Source organism: Monodelphis domestica, chromosome 1, assembly GCF_027887165.1.
Source record: "Monodelphis domestica isolate mMonDom1 chromosome 1, mMonDom1.pri, whole genome shotgun sequence".
In the NCBI taxonomy this organism is placed as follows: Eukaryota; Metazoa; Chordata; class Mammalia; order Didelphimorphia; family Didelphidae; genus Monodelphis; species Monodelphis domestica.
In genome coordinates this window covers 332047851-332066676 of record NC_077227.1, presented here as the reverse complement: position 1 = coordinate 332066676, position 18826 = coordinate 332047851, and the positions used below count along the sequence as shown (strand labels likewise).

At 35.5% G+C, this 18826-nt stretch overlaps 1 protein-coding gene across 2 annotated transcripts in view; it reads left to right on the top strand.

Moving 5' to 3' along the window:
- AK7 (adenylate kinase 7) overlaps nucleotides 1-18826 on the top strand; it is a 147452-nt gene that overhangs the window by 31199 nt on the left and 97427 nt on the right. For both annotated transcript variants that reach the window (XM_001375254.4, XM_056811307.1), the window contains 2 exons: nucleotides 13501-13595; nucleotides 17326-17436. In XM_001375254.4, the coding sequence (XP_001375291.1) occupies nucleotides 13501-13595; nucleotides 17326-17436 (206 nt within the window). The remainder of the gene's footprint in view (nucleotides 1-13500; nucleotides 13596-17325; nucleotides 17437-18826) is intronic.

Below are 18826 nucleotides of genomic sequence, written 5' to 3'. Positions count from 1 at the left end.
TTTCCATCTCTATTTCAGGGAAGGAAATTTCCTCATTCAAAGGTTCAGAAACAGGTCTGTTTCTGGTAGAGTGGGTGTTTGCCCATTGATCCTGTAAGAAACTTTTTACATCTTCTAATTGGGCTTGCATTTTATCCTCAATTTTTCCTATTTTATCTTCCATATTTCCCATTTTATCCTCAATATTTCCTATTTTATTCTCAATATTTCCTATTTTATCCTCAAGTTTTTCTATTTTATTCTCAATATTTCCTATTTTATCCTCAATTTTTTCTATTGTATCCTCAATTTTTTCTATTGTATCCTCAATTTTTTCTATTTTATCCTCAATATTTTCTATTTTATCCTCATTTTTTTCTATTTTATCCTCAACATTTTCTATTTTATCCTCAATATTTTCTATTTTATCCTCATTTTGTTTTATTTTATCCTCATTTTGTTTTATTTTATCCTCATTTTGTTTTATTTTATCCTCATTTTGTTTTATTTTATCCTCAATATTTTTTATTTTTTCATCTCTAAATATAGTATTGAGGAGTACAAAAATGACTACCTATTAATATAAAAATTTGGAGGTATCCTTCATTCCTCAATGCCCCTACTTCTTCAGCTGCCATATAATTGTCAAAGAATGTAGTACCCATTTTTATATATATATTTTGTAATTTCACAAAACACGTGGGGAGCAGGGCAAAGCAACAAACTTTCCACAGGGTTTTTTTTTTTTTAATGCAGGAAGTTGTTCCTTAAGGGAAAGGATATTTAGAAACAGTTCTTCCAGCCAGGACTTTAGAGTCCTGTTGCTGAGATTTAAAAACAGCTGTTTTCTGTCTATCAGAGTCACACAGCTGGGAAGTATCTGAGGTCCGATTTGAACCCAGGACCTTCTGCCTCTAGGGCTGGCTCTCAATCCGCTGAGCTACCCAGCTGTCCCTTAAGATTAAAGGGAAGAAAAAGAAAAAACTGCTGATTCCAATTTAACTTAAGGAGAAAAGAGAAAAAGTTTTTTATACTCACGTGTTCTAGCAGCTGTGTCTTTAAGCCAAGTTTTTTGTTAAAAAAAAAAAGGACTAAGTGGTGAAACAGTATAGTAAAAAGGCAAGGAATTTTAAAAGTTTTATTGAGAGGATTCTTTAGACTCCCGTGTGGTCAGCCACAATGTTACAAGGGAATCACTTTAAAGGACTGATATATATTAATTTAAGGTCGCCAAGGAATCAGCTATGTAATTCCTAAATGAAAAACTCAAGTCAGCCGTCAGCCTTTTTTGGAGTTTAATTACAATAGGAGCAAGAAAGGAATTAGAGATATATATAGAGAGAGAAAGGGGAGAGAAGGGAATAGGGCTTAAATACCCCTTCTGTTTAGGCTGGGCCAAAAGGCCCAAGCCCTTAGATAGCTGGGGCAAAGAAAAGAGATCAGTCCCTATTACTCACGTGTCCAAAATGGAGAAACAGTCTCAGAGGCCCCCACCTTCAGCTCCCTTCAGAGCAAGCTTCCTCAGAGCCCAGGAACCACACCGACCAAAAACTCAAACCTCCTCCTCGAGACTCCAGACCCTCCTATCTTTAAGGACACCATCCAAGTTGCCTCCCCTCAGTCCTCACATCTACCAATCACTCTTCATCAATTTCCCTGTCAATGGAGGCTCTCGCTTAACCCAGGACCGCCCAGAGGTTTCTGGCTTTTGCACATGTCTGTTGAAGGTCATATTTTTCAAATGATTAAATCTTTACTCCTTTGTTACAGCCCTTTCTAAATCCTGTTAACTTGAGTATGGTAGAGATTGGAATAATTAAATTTTGATCTAGGCTGCAGCCCTTACTCAATCCTATTAGGACTGAATAGGGTGGAGATTTATTCCAAGTATCTCCATTGTATCAATTCTAAAATCAATCAAGACTCAAAGAAATTCCTGTTCTATGCTTAAGCATAGGTCAAAGTCCTTTCCATTGTTCAGCAAAGGGTCTCTGTCCTAAAGTAATCTTAAGAAGGGAAGAGAAAGAACCTCCCATGCCAATGGGGTTCCCATTCCAATAGACTATCAGTAAGAAATTTTCCAAGTATGAAATATCCCAATGGTGAAATTTTCAACAATTATAAGTCTAAGGAAATTTGAGGTTTACAATAGTCACAAGATTTAACAGTCTCTATGTTAAATGTGCTTAGAAAATAATAATTCAGAGGGCAAAGGAGCTAGGATTACAACCAAGAGTCACCTGTTCAGCAAGATGAATCTAACCTTTCAAGGGGAAAATGTATATTTAATAAAATAGAGGACTGAAGCATTTCTTTTGAAAAGATCAGAACTTAATAGAAAATTTGACTTTCAAATATAAGATTCAAGAGAAGCATAAAAAAGTAAATGGGAAACAGAAAGCATAAGAGATTCAATAATATTAAGCTGTTTTCATTCCTAGATGGGAATGTCATGAGTGAAACTTATGAAAACAATGGAAGTTGGTTTTGTGAAAAAAAATCATCAAAATAGATAAATCATTGGCTAATAATTATGATTTTAAACGAGAGAGGAAAAGACCAGATCACTAACATTAAAGATGAAAAGGGTGAATTTCCACCAATGAAGTTAAAGCAATCAAACAAATGTAATATTGTAAGTGAAATGGAATATTACTTATTAAAAAAATAATAAACTGCATAGACTATCAGAAGAAGAAATATAATAGTTGAATAAACCTATTTTAGAAAAAGAAACCAAACAGGTCATAAATGAACTTCCTTTTAAAAAAAGCATCTGGACCATATCAATTTATAAGTGAATTCTACCAGACATTGAAAGATAAACTAATTCCAGTATTAAATAAATTATTTAAATAACACATTTTAAATAAGGAGTATTTACCAAACACTTTTTTATGAAATAATATGGTTCTGATACCTAAACCAGGAAAAGCAAAAACAGAAAGAAAATCATAGATCAATTTTATTAATAAATATGGATGCAAAAATCCTAAATAAAATACTAGCAGGAGACTGTGACAATATGTCACAAAGATTATGTATTATGATCAAACAGGATTTATACCAAGAATGCAGGAATTGGTTAATATAAAGAAAACTATCAACATAATTGGTTATATTAATAACAAAATTAATAAAACCATATGACTATATTAGTAGATGCAGAAAAAGACTGCCAAAATATAACACTCATTCCTGTTAAAAACACTAGAAAAAGCATAAGTATAAATGGATTTTTCTTAAAATGATATGAAACATCTACCTAAAACCATCAGCAAATACTATTTATATTAGGGCTAAGCTAGAAGCCTTCCCAATAAGTTCAGGAATGAAAAAATGATGCCCATTATCACCAATATTATTTAACAATATCAGAAATGCTAGCATTAGTATTAGGAGAAGAAAAAGAAACTGAAGGAATTAGAATGGACAAAGAGGTAATAAAAACTATCTCTTTCCTAATAACATGATGTTATATGTGGATTATCCTAGAGATTTCAATGAAGAAGTTAGTTGAAACTATCAATAATTGAAACAGAGTAGCAGGATAAAAAATAAACCACATAAATGATCAGCATTTTTATGTATTACTATTGAAGTCTACAAGTAGAGATAGAGATTCTCCATTTAAAATAACCAGAGATAGAATAAAATATTTGAGAGTATTCCTGCCAAAACAACCCAGGAACTATGAATTTAATTATAAAACACTTTTTACATAGTCATATCAAAATAATTGGAGAAACATTGTTTGTGAATGGGCAGAGCCAATATAATTACAGTCATAAACCTGCCTAAACTAATCTACTTATTCAATGCCATCCCAATCACCAAAAAATTTATTGAACTAGAACAAATAATAACAAAATGCATCTGGAAGAGCAGAATTGCAAGAACATCAAAAGAATTAATGGGGAAAATGTAAAGGAAGGGAGTCTAGTAGGTACCAAGTTTTAAAATGTATTATAAAGTAGTAATTATCAAAACAATATGGAACTGGCTAAGAAATATAAAGGTAAATCAGTGGAACAGAGCAGGCATACAACAAACAGTAGAAAAAGATTATAGTAACCTTGTATTTGACAAAAAAGATTAGATACAGTTTTTTTTAGGGATAAGAAATCACTATTTAGTAAAAATTGCTGCGACAGCTAGAAAATAGTTTGGCAGAAACTTAGGTATAAGCCAATATTTTTCATCATTTTACTAAGATAAGATAAAAATGGATACATGATCTAGATATAAAAGAAGATACAAGTAAATTAGGAGAGTTTGAGTCAACAATACATGGAGAGTACTGTGAGCTATAAAATGGATAATTTTGATTACATTAAACTAAAGGGTTTTATACAAATAAAAAATATTGGCAATATTAGAAGGAAAGAAAATTTGGAAGATAATTTTCATAGAAAGCCTATTGGATAGAGATCTCATATCTAAAATGGAAAACATTGTCAAATTTATAAGAATAAGAATCAACCCCAATTGATAAATGGGCAAAAGATATTAAGACAATTTTCAGACGAAGAAATCAAACTCACATATAAGTTTATGAAAATAGTACTCTAAATCACTACTGATTAGAGAAATTCAAATCAAAAAATTCTGACATATCTTACACCTATCAGATTGGCTAAAATGACAAAAAGGCAAAATGACAAATGTTGAAGGGGATTTGGAAAAATAAGGAAACGAATACATCGTTGGTGGAACTGATAGAACAATTTTGGAGAGCAATTTGGAATCATGGCCAGAGAGATATAAAATTGGCTATATCCTTAGACTCAGCTGTGTCTGTTTCCTTGGGAGATCAGGGGAAAATGAAAAGAATCTATATGCTATAAATATTTATAGCAACATTATTTGTGTAGTAGCAAAGAACTAGAAATTTAAGAGATGTTCCCTATTTGAGGAATGACTAAACAGATTATGGTACATGATTGCAATGGAATGTTACTGTGTCATAAGGAATATTGAGCAGACTAATTAAAAAAACTTGGAAAGAATTACATAGGATAATGAATAGCGAAATGAGTAGAACTAAGAGAACATTATAGATAGCTACAAATTTGATACTTGAAGAATAGCTTGTGAATGTCACCTCCAGAGAATGAACTGAAAAAAATGGAAAAATGAAAGACAATCTATATATACATTTTGGTTTGCCAGATGATACCTTCTATATGGGGAGAATGGGACAGAGATACTTGGAAATAATTTTTTAAAGAGAAAAAAGACAAACTGAGGTATAGTTCTCTGAGCAAGATACCATTCTTTTTTTAGAAGCAATCTTAGAACCCATCTAAATTTGACTCATTACAGAGAAGGTAAGATGTGCTCAGGGTGACACTGGAGGATTATAATCCCCAAACAATAATTACATCACAGGCTTTCATACTTGGGCTTTTGTGGAGGTACAATTCTTATTCAATGTGTTTCTCCATTGCTTATGGAGCTAAGCAAAATAGGAACAGGATCCTTAAACCTGAATTGAGATTTAGTCCTACTCTACAATAGAATTGGCATGGAATTAGAGGAACTTTAACTCAAAACTGTGGCTGCTTAAGGTTCTGATTGCTTCTGATACTTGGGAAGGACTTGATGAATCAGATACTCTAACCTCAATGAAGATGAAAAAAGGCCTGGCATGGGAGTGAAGGGTTAGTTTTGATGAGGATGTGATCATTTAAAGTGACAGAGAACACAAAACCAATTTCTTAGATATCAAATCCAATACTCTTCTCATTAAGACAACCAGTTTTCTGTTAGCCATCTGAATTGGATGTTCCTTTGTATGGTTTCCCCTCATTTCTTTCTGCACCCATCTTTTAAGAGCTTATAGCTCCCAATTTGATTTGAGATCATTACAACGAACTATATATCTGTAGCTTAAAAGGTCCTTATCCAATTTATATTTTATAGTTGAAGAAATTTAGGACAAAGAAGTTGACTTACTTGCTCTAAGTGAAAAACAGTAGTTCAGTAGCAGAGCTAGGATTCATACTAGACTATATACATAAGCCCTTGGGGGCTCAACCTCCTTGTAGCATACCAGGCATCTTAGCATCTGGGAAGTATGATTGATGTATTGATATTGTATCCTATATATTCATTTACCAAATGGCATGGTCAGATACAGGCAGATTCATGGGCTGGGCCTTGAAGGCCAAGCTGCCCTGGCTAGGAGTACATACATTTGCAAAGCATGGGTTAGATTAATCTCCACCTCTTTGAGCTTGTCATTGTCAATTCAACCAATATTAAGACCTATGCCATGTTACACATGCTTTGATCTCCTCCTAATCCTAAATTCCTAAAACCTCCAATAAATACTGGGGAACAAACGGGAATTCCCTCTCTTACTTCCTCTTCTCTTACAGCTCTTAATTCCCTGTATCTTCAAAGTGCTCTGTCCTATCTTTTCCTGCTGATCCTTGTGATGCTGTCACCCCAATGCCTCCTATTAATGCTCAGACTCTCTTGTACATAGGAGGCATTAAGGAGTTGTGACTCCCCACGTATTTCCTTATTCCTCATATTTCCCATTAGCTCTCAGTGGGAAATACTATCGGAGTTCACGTCACTTCCCATATCTTCTAACTTGTTGTCTCTGAGGCTTTATTATTCACCCATTTCCTTAGTCTCCCTTCTCCTCCTCAGGTTATTACCAACAGGTAAAAATCATATAGGGATTCCAGGCCGGGTCTCTATACTCCTTCATCTGAAAAACTGTGTGAAAGAGATCATAATTACTTTCACTCTTCTCATCTACAAAATGGTGATAATATTTCTCTCCTTTAAGGTACTGATGTGAGGAAAGTGCTTTGAAAACATTCAAGCCTGATGACAGCTCCCCTAATCCAACCCTAGATTCAACAACACAAAGACAAATGGTCCCTATGACTCACCATTTCCTTTATTTATACTAAATAGTGAATATTCATACCCAGGCTGAGAAAAAATGGTGGTTTAGGGTTTAAAGAACTTCTGTCTTGAAGCATCTATTTTGAAGGCTTAGGCCTGGAAGCTTTATCCCCAGAATCTTTTGGTTTGGCATCCTTAGGGTTGGTGGATTCAGCAGGCTTAGCAGCTTTGACATCATTGGGCTTTGTAACCTTAAAATCAGACTTGGTGGCCTTGGTGTCAGACTTGGTGGCCTTAGTGATCTAAGTATCAAATTTGGTGGCCTTGGAACTGGATTTGGTGGTCTTGGGGTCAGACTTCGTGATCTTGGGGGAAGTAGGCTTGGCAGCCTTGGGCTCAAGTGGCCTTGGCAACCTTGGGGTCTGTGGTTCTGGCAACCTTAGAGTCGGGCTTTGTGATCTTGGAGCCTAAACATTTGATGCCAACCCTCAGGCCTGGATGCTTGGCAGCATTGGCCCTGGAGATCTTGGGCCTAAGGAGCTTGGTCTTGGAGGCCTTGGTACTCAGAGCCTTGATGGCTTCTGCTCAGGCCTTGATGGCTTTGGAATTGTTGGCCTGCATCTTCTTTAGCTCCTTCTTGTTGTGTTTCTTGGCAAAGTGCATGTTTCTCTGAAACTTGAGGTCAACCCTTTCAGAGACTCATATCTCTGTGACCCAGGTTTCTTGATGCCATTTCTGGGCCATTTTTTGTGATTGGTTGTGGGTGGTGTGGTTCTTAGACTCTAACCATTGTTAGCCTGCACAGACAGGAAGAGAGAGAGGGAAAGAAAGAGGACAAGATACTATTTTCTTAGCAGGGTATGCTACCTGCCAATAAAAAGGTCAATGGCTGCCTCAGTTTCTAGTCAAATACCCTGAGCAAAAAGAAAGCTCCTCTTTTTATAAGTTTTGGGAATCATGAAACAAAGAACAGAATAGGATAGGTATTATCATGGGATTGAGGGCAATGTAATTGGTTTCATAGCTGGAGTAACAATATGATTAGTTGGAAGTTGGGAATAGGCACTTCATTGAGTCTACCTGCAAGATAGGTCTGCCACCTAGATCTCCCAAGGTTAGTCGAATTCCTTAAGGCAAGAATACAATAGTGTTTAGCAAGAGAACTAGATTTCCATACTTAACCCATTACAGGTCAACTGAATTCTGAACTACATTCAGAGACAAAGAATGGTTATTTAAGCAGTAAAAGGACAAAATTAATTATTAAAAAATTTTTTAAAGATACAAAATCAATTTAAACTTTCTCAGGTAAATGATACTTTTAATTCTTTGGAATTTAATCATTATTAGGACATTTAGAGAAAGTAAGCATACATAGAAGGCACAGCTGTGAGTTGACTATGATGTTATGATATCTATAAAATAAAATTAAATGGTGAGAAAGATGGCTATGATAGGATGATAAGTAAAATTAAGAGACGAGAAAGAGGGATATCCTGAGAGAAGGGGTAAGGAAGAGGTAGAAGAGGATTAATAATCTCCTAAGAGAGACAATACAGAGATTTTACTGTGAAGGGAGAAATGAAGAGTAGTGGCTGACAATACAAACCTTATTGTCTTTGGAATTGGCTCAAAGAGGGAGTAACATAGACGCATTCAATTGGGTATAGAAATCTATCTTAACCCATAGGAAAGTAGGAGGGGAAGAAGGGGATCTGATAGAAGGGAATAGAGATTGGAGAAGGCAGTTGTCAGAAGCAAAACACTTTTGATGAGGGGCAGGGTGAAAGGAAAGAGAGAGAGAAGGAACAATAGAAAAAATAGAATGGAGGAAAATACACAGTAATCCTAACTGAAAAAAATTTATGGCAAGATTCTCTGATAAAGGCCTAATTTCTCAAAAATATAGAAAATTGAGTCAATTTTTATAAGAATACAAGTTATTCCTCAATCGAAAACTGGTCAAAGGAACACAGAATAGTATAGATGTCAGACCTTTGGGAAAGGAAAGACTTTAAAACCAAACGAGTTGGAAAAAAATCGCAAAATGTAAAATAAATCATTTTGATTACATCAAATTAAAAAGTTTTTGTACAAACAAAACCAATGCAACCAAACTTAGAAGGGAAGCAACAAATTGGGAAACAATCTTTGTAACAAAAACCTCTGAGAGGTCTAATTATTCGAATTTCTAAAGAGCTAAATCAATTGTACAAAAAAATCAAGCCATTCTCCAATTGATAAATGGGCAAGAGACATGAATAGGCAATTTTCAGATAAAGAAATCAAAACTATTAACAAGCACATGAAAAAGTTCTAAATCTCTTATAATCAGAGAGATGCAAATCAAAACAACTCTCAGGTATCACTTCAGCACTAGCAGATTGGCTAATATGGCAGCAAAGGAAAGTAATGAATACTGGAGGGGATGTGGCAAAGTTGGGACATTAATTCACTGCTGGTGAAGTTGTGAATTGATCCAACCATTCTGGAGGGTAATTTGGAACTATGGCCAAAGGGCACTAAAAGACCATCTGCCCTTTGACCCAGCCATAGCACAGCTGGGTTTGTACCTCAAAGAGGTAATAAGGAAAAAGACATGTACAAGAATATTCATAGCAGCGCTCTTTGTGATGGCCCAAAATTGAAAAATGAAGGGATGCCCTTCAATTGGGGAATGGCTGAACAAATTGGTGATAGAATACTATTGTGCAAAAAGGAATAATAAAGTGGAGGAATTCCATGGGGATTGGAACAACCTCCAGGAATTGATGCAGAGTGAAAGGAACAGAACCAGGAGAACATTATACACAGAAACTGATACACTGTGGTAAAATCTAATGTAATGGACTTCTCCATTAGTGGCAATGCAGTGATCCTGAACAATCAGCTATCTCCTGATTGTAACAATGAAGATACTTAGCCTAACAAAATCAGGAATATCTACACCCATACTTGAGGATTAAGTATCTAGGAGGATGGCCTTTGATAGGCATGTGCAGAAACAGCTGACAGACCCCTGGGCTGCTCTAAGTCAAGCGTAAGCTACCATTGGCACAGATGAGATGCAGGAGAGTAATGTAAAACCATTTATATAGGGCACGTCACTTCCTCTCTTTGGTCTCTTTCCCTGGAGAGGTGGATCTTGCTGGTCACTTCCTGTGAGCAGCCCTGGGCGCCAGTTCAATCCTGGAACTCGAGCCTGGAGGAGCTCCCTCAGACAGCTACCTTGAAATGGTCATGTGGTGAGTGATAAGACTGACTCGCTTTCCCTTGGCTCCCCTTAGAGCCATTCCTCATTTTGTTAGGCTAAGTATCTTTATTATTACAATCAGGAGATAGCTAAATCCAATCTTCACAGGATGTATACTCTAAATGATCATCATAGTGCAAACATCAACAACATGGAAATAGGTTCTAATCAAGGACACATGTAAAACCCAGTGAAATTGTGCATTGGCTATGGGAAGGGGCGGGGGTAAGGGAGGGAGGGAAAGAATATGACTCTTCTAACCAAGGAATAATGTTCTAAATTGACTAAATAAAAAAAAAGAAAAGAAAACTGGTCAAAGGATATGAATAAGCAGTTTCCAGATAAAGAATTCAAAGCTTGATCATTTTTTAAAATGCTCTTGATTACTATTGATTTAATTCAAACTAAAATAACCCTGAGGCATCATCTCATACACATCAGTTTCACTAATATGACTGAAAATGAAAATAACATATTGGAGGAGAGGCAGGAAAATTAGGACACTAAAGCATTGTTGATGGAGTTGTTAACTGATCCAACCATTCTAGAGAACAATTTGAAACTATGCTCAAAAGGCTATAAAACCATGCATACCCTTTGACCCAGCAATAACCCTCTTAGGTCTATCTCTAAAAGATTAAAGAAAAAAGGAAAGGGACATATATGTGCATATATTATATATATATATATATTTATTTATATAAATGTTTATAGCCACTCTTTTTGTAATGGCAAAGAATTGGAAATTAAATGGATGCCCATCAGTTGGGGAATGGCTGAACAAGTTGTGATACATGATTGAAATAAATTGCTCTTTTATAGTACTATTGTACTATAACAAATAACAAGCAAAATGCTTTCAGAAAAACCTAGAAATATTTATATGAACTGCTGCAAAGGGAAATGAATAGAACCAGAGAACATTTAATACAGTAATTTAATAGCAATATTATGCAATAACCAACTATGAATGACTTAGCTATTCTGAGTAGTACAGTGATCCAAGATAACTCTAAAGGACTTATGGTGAAAAATGTTATATACCTCAAGAGAAAGAACTGATGGGTCTGAATGCAGATGGAAATATACTAATTTTTACTCTTTCATGTTTTGGAGTTTCTGTTTTCTTTCACAATTTATTAATATGGAAATATATTTTGCATGACTACACATGTATAACATATATCAAATTTTGTGCCTTCTCAATGAGGGGGAGAGGGAAACAGGGAGAGAATTTGGAACTTTAATTTTTTAATGTATGATAAAATTGTTTTTATGTGTAATTGGAAAAAAATTAATATTTAAATTAAAAATAGATTTGAAAATTATCTGTATAGAAATGATAAATGAGATCTATGGGGGCTTTGGAGATCATAAAATGACCTAGTATAGAGGGAAAAGAGATGGTCCAGGACAGAATCTTTGGAAATACCTATGGTTAATGTATGCAACTTGGATGATGATCTAGCAAAATTGACTGAGAAAAAGAGCGTTAATATAGGAATAGAACCAGGTGGGAGAAGTGTCATATAAACCCAGAGAGGAAAGAGTGTCCAGAAGGAGAAGTTTATTCATAGTATCAAAAATTATAGGAAGGTCAAGAAGGCTGATCACTGAGGAAAGACCATTGGATCAATGGTAACTTTGGATATAGCAGTTACAGTTAACTGATGAGGTTAGAAGCCAAACTGCAGAAAATGAGAGAAAAGGAAGTAGAGGCAGTTGACTATCTTTTCCTGACCTTCAATCCGGCATCTTCCACTGTCTTTCAGACATCTCAAACTGGATGTCCAGGAGTTATCTTAAAATCAATATGTCCAAAATAGAATTCACTAAGTTTTCCTCTAACTCCTCCCTCCTGCTACCTTTCCTATTACAATGGAGGGCAATGCCACTCTTGGTCTCTTAGGTTCACAACCCAGGAGTTACCTTCAACTCTGCTCCATCTCTCACACCTGATCTGTCATCAGGGCTTGCTGATTTCTCCTTTGAAACATCTCTCAAATATGCCGCCTTTTCTCCTGTGAAACTGCCACCATCCTAACACAAGCCCTTATCACCCCATGTCTTGAATACTGAAATACCTGTTGGTGGGTCTGCCTGCCACAAGTCTTTCCCCTCTTCAGTCCATCCTCCACTCAGTGACCAAAGCAATTTTTCTTTTCTTTTTTATTTTTTTTAAATATATTTTATTTGATCATTTCCAAGCATTATTCGTTAAAGATCATTTTCTTTTCCTCCCCCCCACCCCCCATAGCCGACGCGTAAGTCCACTGGGCATTAGATGTTTTCTTGATTTGAACCCATTGCTTTGTTGATAGTATTTGCATTAGAGTGTTCATTTAGAGTCTCTCCTCTGTCATGTCCCCTCAACCTCTGTATTCAGGCAGTTGCTTTTCCTCCGTGTTTCCACTCCCATAGTTTATCCTTTGCTTATGAATGGCAAAGCAATTTTTCTAAAGCACAGGTCCAACCATGTTACCCCCTACTCTCCAATGGCTCCCCATAGCTCCAGAATTAAATACAAAATCCTCTGTCACCCAACACCATTTCCTAACTTAGCCCCCACCTACCTTTCCAGTTTTCTTACACCTCATTCCCTGATTATACACTTTAATACAGTGACACTGGCCTTCTTGATGTTCCTTAAACAAGACACTCCATCTCTCGACTCTGGGCATTTTCTCTGCCTGTCTCCCATATCTAGAATGCTATCTCTCCTCATCTCCAGTTACTGGCTTCCCTGACCATTTTAAGGCCAATTCATTTAAACTGAATTAAAATGCCATATTACACAGAAAATCTTTGCATACCTCCCTTTAATTCTGATACCTTTCCTCTTTACTTATTACCTATTTATCCTGTGTGTAACTTGTTTGCACATCTTCCTTGGTTGTTTCCTCCATTAGACTGTGAGTTTCTTGAGAACAGGGTTGTCTTTTGCCTCTTTTTGTACATCAGGTATAATTATCTAACCAGGCTGTTATGAAAGTCAAGTAAAATGGTGTATGTAAAATGCTTTTCAAACCTAAAAGCACTTTATTAACCTTAAGCTTTATAAATTTCAATTAATATAATTATCATAGACTCCCTAAATAGAAGTGTGCTAGCAAAAGCTTGATGGCCAATTGTCAGATATGTTGTAGAGAAGATTTTTTGCTCAGATGTGAGTTGGACTGGATAACCCTTTAAACTATAAGTCTTCAAATGAAGATTATTACCTGACCATTGATGATAGATAAAACTAAAGTACTTGATTCTACTTTTATTTACTCGCATCCATACACAAGTGCTAATACTAGTTATGATTGATTTGAGAGATTTGACAACTACAAGTATAAGTAATTATACATAAAATGAGCTTAAGTTAAAAATACATCCTTTCTTTTTTGGCATTATAGCACTAAGTGAAGAAACAAGCCATTTTGAAAAACGAAAAATATTTATCTTACTATCAACAATGCTGACTTGGGCACGATCCAAACCCCTTGACCCTGTAAGTAACAAGAAAAGCTTAATTTTATCGTACATCAATTCATTCATATGTTTAACTAGTAATTTATTCTTTTAAATAGCATACTATACCTTGCTCATCAACTTACTACCCCACTCTCCACAGTGACTCTTCTATACCTTTGCATCCTTCCTCAAACTTCCCATGGCTCTCTTTCCTTCCATTCTCTCAATGGAACAAATGGAAGCCATTCACCCTCTTCTCCCCTCTTCCCCATTTCCTATCATTCAGGTTCTTTCCCTGACTTTTTCCTACTTCAATACCTTTTCACATGATTAGGCAGCCTTATACCTTACCAAGACTAATCCTATTACCTGCTCAAATAATCCTAATTCCATCATCTATCCTCAAACAGATTGATTTCCCCTATGTTATCCCCATTCTATCACTTATTTTCAATCTCTCCTTCTCTTCTGGATTCTTCTACTGGTTACACATATACCCACATCTCTCCCATTCTCAAAAAACTTCCACTTGATTCTCCCATCCTCCCATCATCTATATTTCTTCTGTAGTTTGTGGCTAAACTCTTTGAAAAGGAAATCCATTTCCTCTCCTCTCACTCTTTTCTCATGCCTGGACTATTGGAATAGCTTGTTGGAAGGTCGACCTGCCGAAAGAAAATCTATTCCCATTCCAATCCATTCTCTATTCAGCCACCAAAGTAATTTTCCTAAAGCACAGGTCCTACCATATAATACATATCTTATTCCACAGTATTTTGGTAAACTCTAGTGACTCCCTTTCTCCTCCAGGATCAAATATAAAATCCTCTATTCATATTGAGAGTCCTTAATAATCTAGCTCCCTTCTACCTTTCAGGTATTCTTATATCTTACTCTTTGCTACAAAGATGCTGGCCTCCTTGCTGCTATCACTGATTTTTTTTTTTTTGCTTAGAATCTATTTATTGTTCTTTCTATATTGGCAAAATGTAGTATGTTATTCAAAAACATTTTTTCATTACTGCTCTGTAGTGAAGATTTATCCTATCCTATTGCTGTTACTTTTTATTCTAATGAATTATATTTGCATTGTGTATATATACTATACAAAGGAGTTTTCAGTAGCAAATACTTAGCACTTTAAACCCTTTTTTCACAGTGGTGAGTATAGTGTAGGTCTTTCTCCATTACCAAAATTTCAGAGTGCTGATAGTTTAACACACAGAATGCCACATTGGATTAGACCAATATTCCAACTATTTCAGGAATCTGACTCTGACACAAGATATCATATAGTACATATAATATAATAATTATTTTCCATAACATTCTTAATACAGACTAAGAATGTAGTATAATACCCCTCCCCATTATGAATCTGTTATAGAGAGTCTTGATCCAGTGACAGTGGCCTCTTTGCTATTTCTTCAACAAGCTATTCCATATCTTGGCTCTGGGCATCTTCTCTGGTTGCTCTCCATGCCTGGAATGCTCTCTTTTATCTCTGTCTACTGACTTCTCTGGTTTCCTTTACGACCCAACTAAAATCTTATATCTTTTACAAGAAGCTTTTTCCAATTTCTTAATTCAAATATCTTCTCTCTGCTAATGGTTTCCCATTTACTTCTGAATATAGTTGCATTGTATACATTTGTTTGCATTTTGTCCCTCATGTTAGCTTTTAATCTTCTTTAGAGCAAAGACAATTTTTTGCCTGTTTTTTTTTTTTTATTGCTAGCACCTAACACAGTACCTAGTACATAGCAGGTACTAATAAATATTTTTTTATGATCAATGGGGGAAGTATGTCAAAGACAATAAGGTGATGAAGTAGCATAACTTTATTGTTTGAGAGCTATCAGTTCATGGAAATTTAGCCTTGGGATCATAGCTTTAGAGTAAAAGGGATCTTAAAGATGATTAATCTTCCCATTTTATAGATAAGATATCAGAGACCTGGGGAAGTGAAGTAACTTTTCTCAAGATCTTAAGTCAATCATATAGGTACGATTCAAGCCCAGGTCCTCTGATTCCAGATTCAGTGTTCTTTCCACTGTACCTCATGAAATTTAAGTACCAACCTCCTTGATTGAAAAACCAAAATTTCCAAAAGTCACACTATGGGGGACTGAATCTGATCACATAATAAATAGAGATGAGATTAGTACACAGAGGAGATAGTAAATGGTGGAGAAGAAATTTGTCTTTCAATTTAAATATTTACATTCTTTCTAAGGAAATTAGCATAAACTAGGGGTTAAGCCCCCCCACCCCCACTAGAGCCAAGTGATAGATAAATCAAGGACTGAGGAAAGGAGTGGGGATTGGAACATAAATATATACTAATTCTCTCAGCTGAGCCTCACACTGAATAGCCATACTAATTGCTAATTTATCATAAAGTCTTTAGGGGGTGGCTGGGTAGCTCAATGGATTGAGAGCCAGGCCTGGAGATGGGAGGTCCTGGGTTCAAGTCTGCCCTCAGACACTTCCTGGCTGTGTGACCCTGAGCAAGTCACCTAACCCCCATTGCCTAGCCCTTACCGTTCTTCTACCTTGGAACCAATACACAGTATCGATTCTAAGACAGAAGGTAAGGGTTTAAATAAATAAATACAGTCTTTAAATTCAATTCATTACCAGATACCATGAGCATGAGAGAGAGGATAGGGGAAGCTAGCATATCCTTCTAACAGACCCAGAGATTTGGATTTTGTAGCAGTTAAAATTAGTTTCTCTCTTAGAAGTATTATATTTTAGAGGTTTATTAAAGATTAAAAATATAAAGAAAATACAAAATAAGAGAGCATGTGCCGAGGAGGGCCAAATTGCCCACTCGCTTATTATACTATATCATGAGAGACGCATGTGCTTGGAAGCGCAAGCAGGAAGAGAGACCTCAGTAGGCTTTACAGCCATTTTAAATAGAAATTTTGATCTTGCCCAGGTGGGGATCTCAGTGAGATTAGAGGTTATCTTGGGAACTGGAGCAAGGACTTCTGAGGATTGAAGTCCAGGGTTCAAATCTCCATTTTTACAGTTTAATATTTTCAAAAGCATAATTTTTCCATTTTAGAATTTTGTTAAATTATAAATATAAGATATTTTATATCAAAATAAACTTCTATATAACTATGAAATGAACATATTTCATATAAATTTTGTATATTGGTATCATATATTGGTTTATAATATAAATATGTTATTGTTCAGTCATTTTCAATTGGGTCTAACTCTTTAGACTTGGGGTTTTCTTGGCAAAGATGTTGGAATGATTTGGTAATTTCCTTCTCCAGCTCATTTTACAAATAAGGAAACTGAGGCAAGCAAGGTTAAGTGACTTTCACATCTAGTAAGTGACTAAGGTCAGATTTAAACTCAGGAATATGACTTTTCCTGACTATGGTTTTGGCATCCTATTCACTATGCACCAAATGCCCCTAAAATATATTTATATAAATGAATATTTTATATAAAATATGAAAATATGACTAGATAAATTTTTAAGAAAATAAAATAATTTTAAGAATTTTAAAGTGAGCAAGAGATTTTAAAGTTATGTGTGATCTTAATAAACTTTGGATTTAGAATCATTCAGAAAGTAGGTTTAAGTCATAGCTTTGTTATTTAATAACTGTGCGACCTTGGATAAATCATTTAAAATAGGAATTATGATATCACCATACAGGTTAATTTAAGAATTTAAATTTGTAATCTATAAAGTATCAACTGGTTCAAATATACAAAATCCACATTTTGTTTCACAGGATGATCCTGAAATTCCCTTTACTGAAGAAGATTATCGCAGAAGAAAACCACATCCTAATTTTTTAGACCACATAAATGCTGAAAAATTGGTCCTAAAAACTGGAAAAAATGTAAGTCTTTATCAAGAAGACTATGGAGTGGAAGGAAAGTTCTTTCATCTAAGTGCTATTGGTCTTTTTTATTCCCAACCTCAACTACCTTTTTTTTCAGTCTCTAAGTTTTTTTTTTATTCATTCATTTGTTTATTTATTACTAAATTTGACATGGCAACTTACATCCTGTCATGGGAGACATATTTTAAAAATTATATAGCCTCTGATATCAAAGAAAGTTACATATTGAAAGTAGTGTATTTCTGTCCTACAATTTTCAGTAAAATAGTCTTAACATAGGACTAAAAAGTGAACCCATTCCTTTGGCTTAATGAATCAAAAATCATTTATTAAGCACCTTCTGTGTCAGGCACTGGGATAAGTGCTGGGAATGAGGGAACTCCTACTACTAATGCAAGATGACCCCTTCTTTGCAACTGAAAGTCATAGGGAGCTTCCTAGAGCAGTGAGAGGTCCAATGACTTGCCTAGGTTCACACAGCCAAGATGGGTCAGAGGCAGAACTAGAAAACAGGTTCTTATGGCTTCAGGGTCAACTCTCTCCACTAACCACACTATCTTTCAGTATTAACATACAGATTCTCACATGAGAGTACAGAAAATGAGAGCAAATGGTTCCTAGTTGCTCTTATCTAGTGCTGGACATCTGATCCCTCAAAGAAGAGATGAGCTCCCTTAATAAGTCCTAGACTTTGAGCAGAGCAATTTTTCCTCTTACTAAGATGGAAATGATGCAGGTAGAGACTTATCCTGATAATAATAAATATATACTTCCCTCAGGGCTAAAACCCTATTGTTATTGTGGAGTTTTGCAGTTCTTTTCCCTCTAAAAGTTTCCCAGAAAAATTCACCAGCTGTTTGGAAGTTGTTGGGGAATTGGGGCATATAGTTTCCTATAGATTGGGAAGCCCTGCCTATTTTGGCTTCTTTCTTCTGGCCTCCTTTTTTCCAATCAATCTACTACAGCCAGTAGAAGTTTATTCATTTTTGTACCTTCTCACCCTCACAAAACCTCTGAAGCTCCCAAGAACCTCAAGGATAGCCTGGGATACATAATCTGCAGATAATGATGCTTACTACTCCAAACATCTCTCCTGCAGAATAAAAGTATAAGCCTCTTAAACCTTAAAGCTATGGAAGTGACTAATACATATGCTGTACAATTTATGATTCATTATGTCAGCAAATTGGTGATCTCATCAATAGTAAGTCAAAAATCATTTATTAAGCACCCACTCTATGTCAGGCACTGTGGTAAGTGCTGAGAATACAGATTTTTTAAAAAGCAGTAGCTAGCCTTAAGGAGCTTGCAATTTATTGGGGAAAGACAACACACAAAAGGAATCTGAAAAGCTACATGAAGTGGGAAGGTATCTCTAACCAGCTAT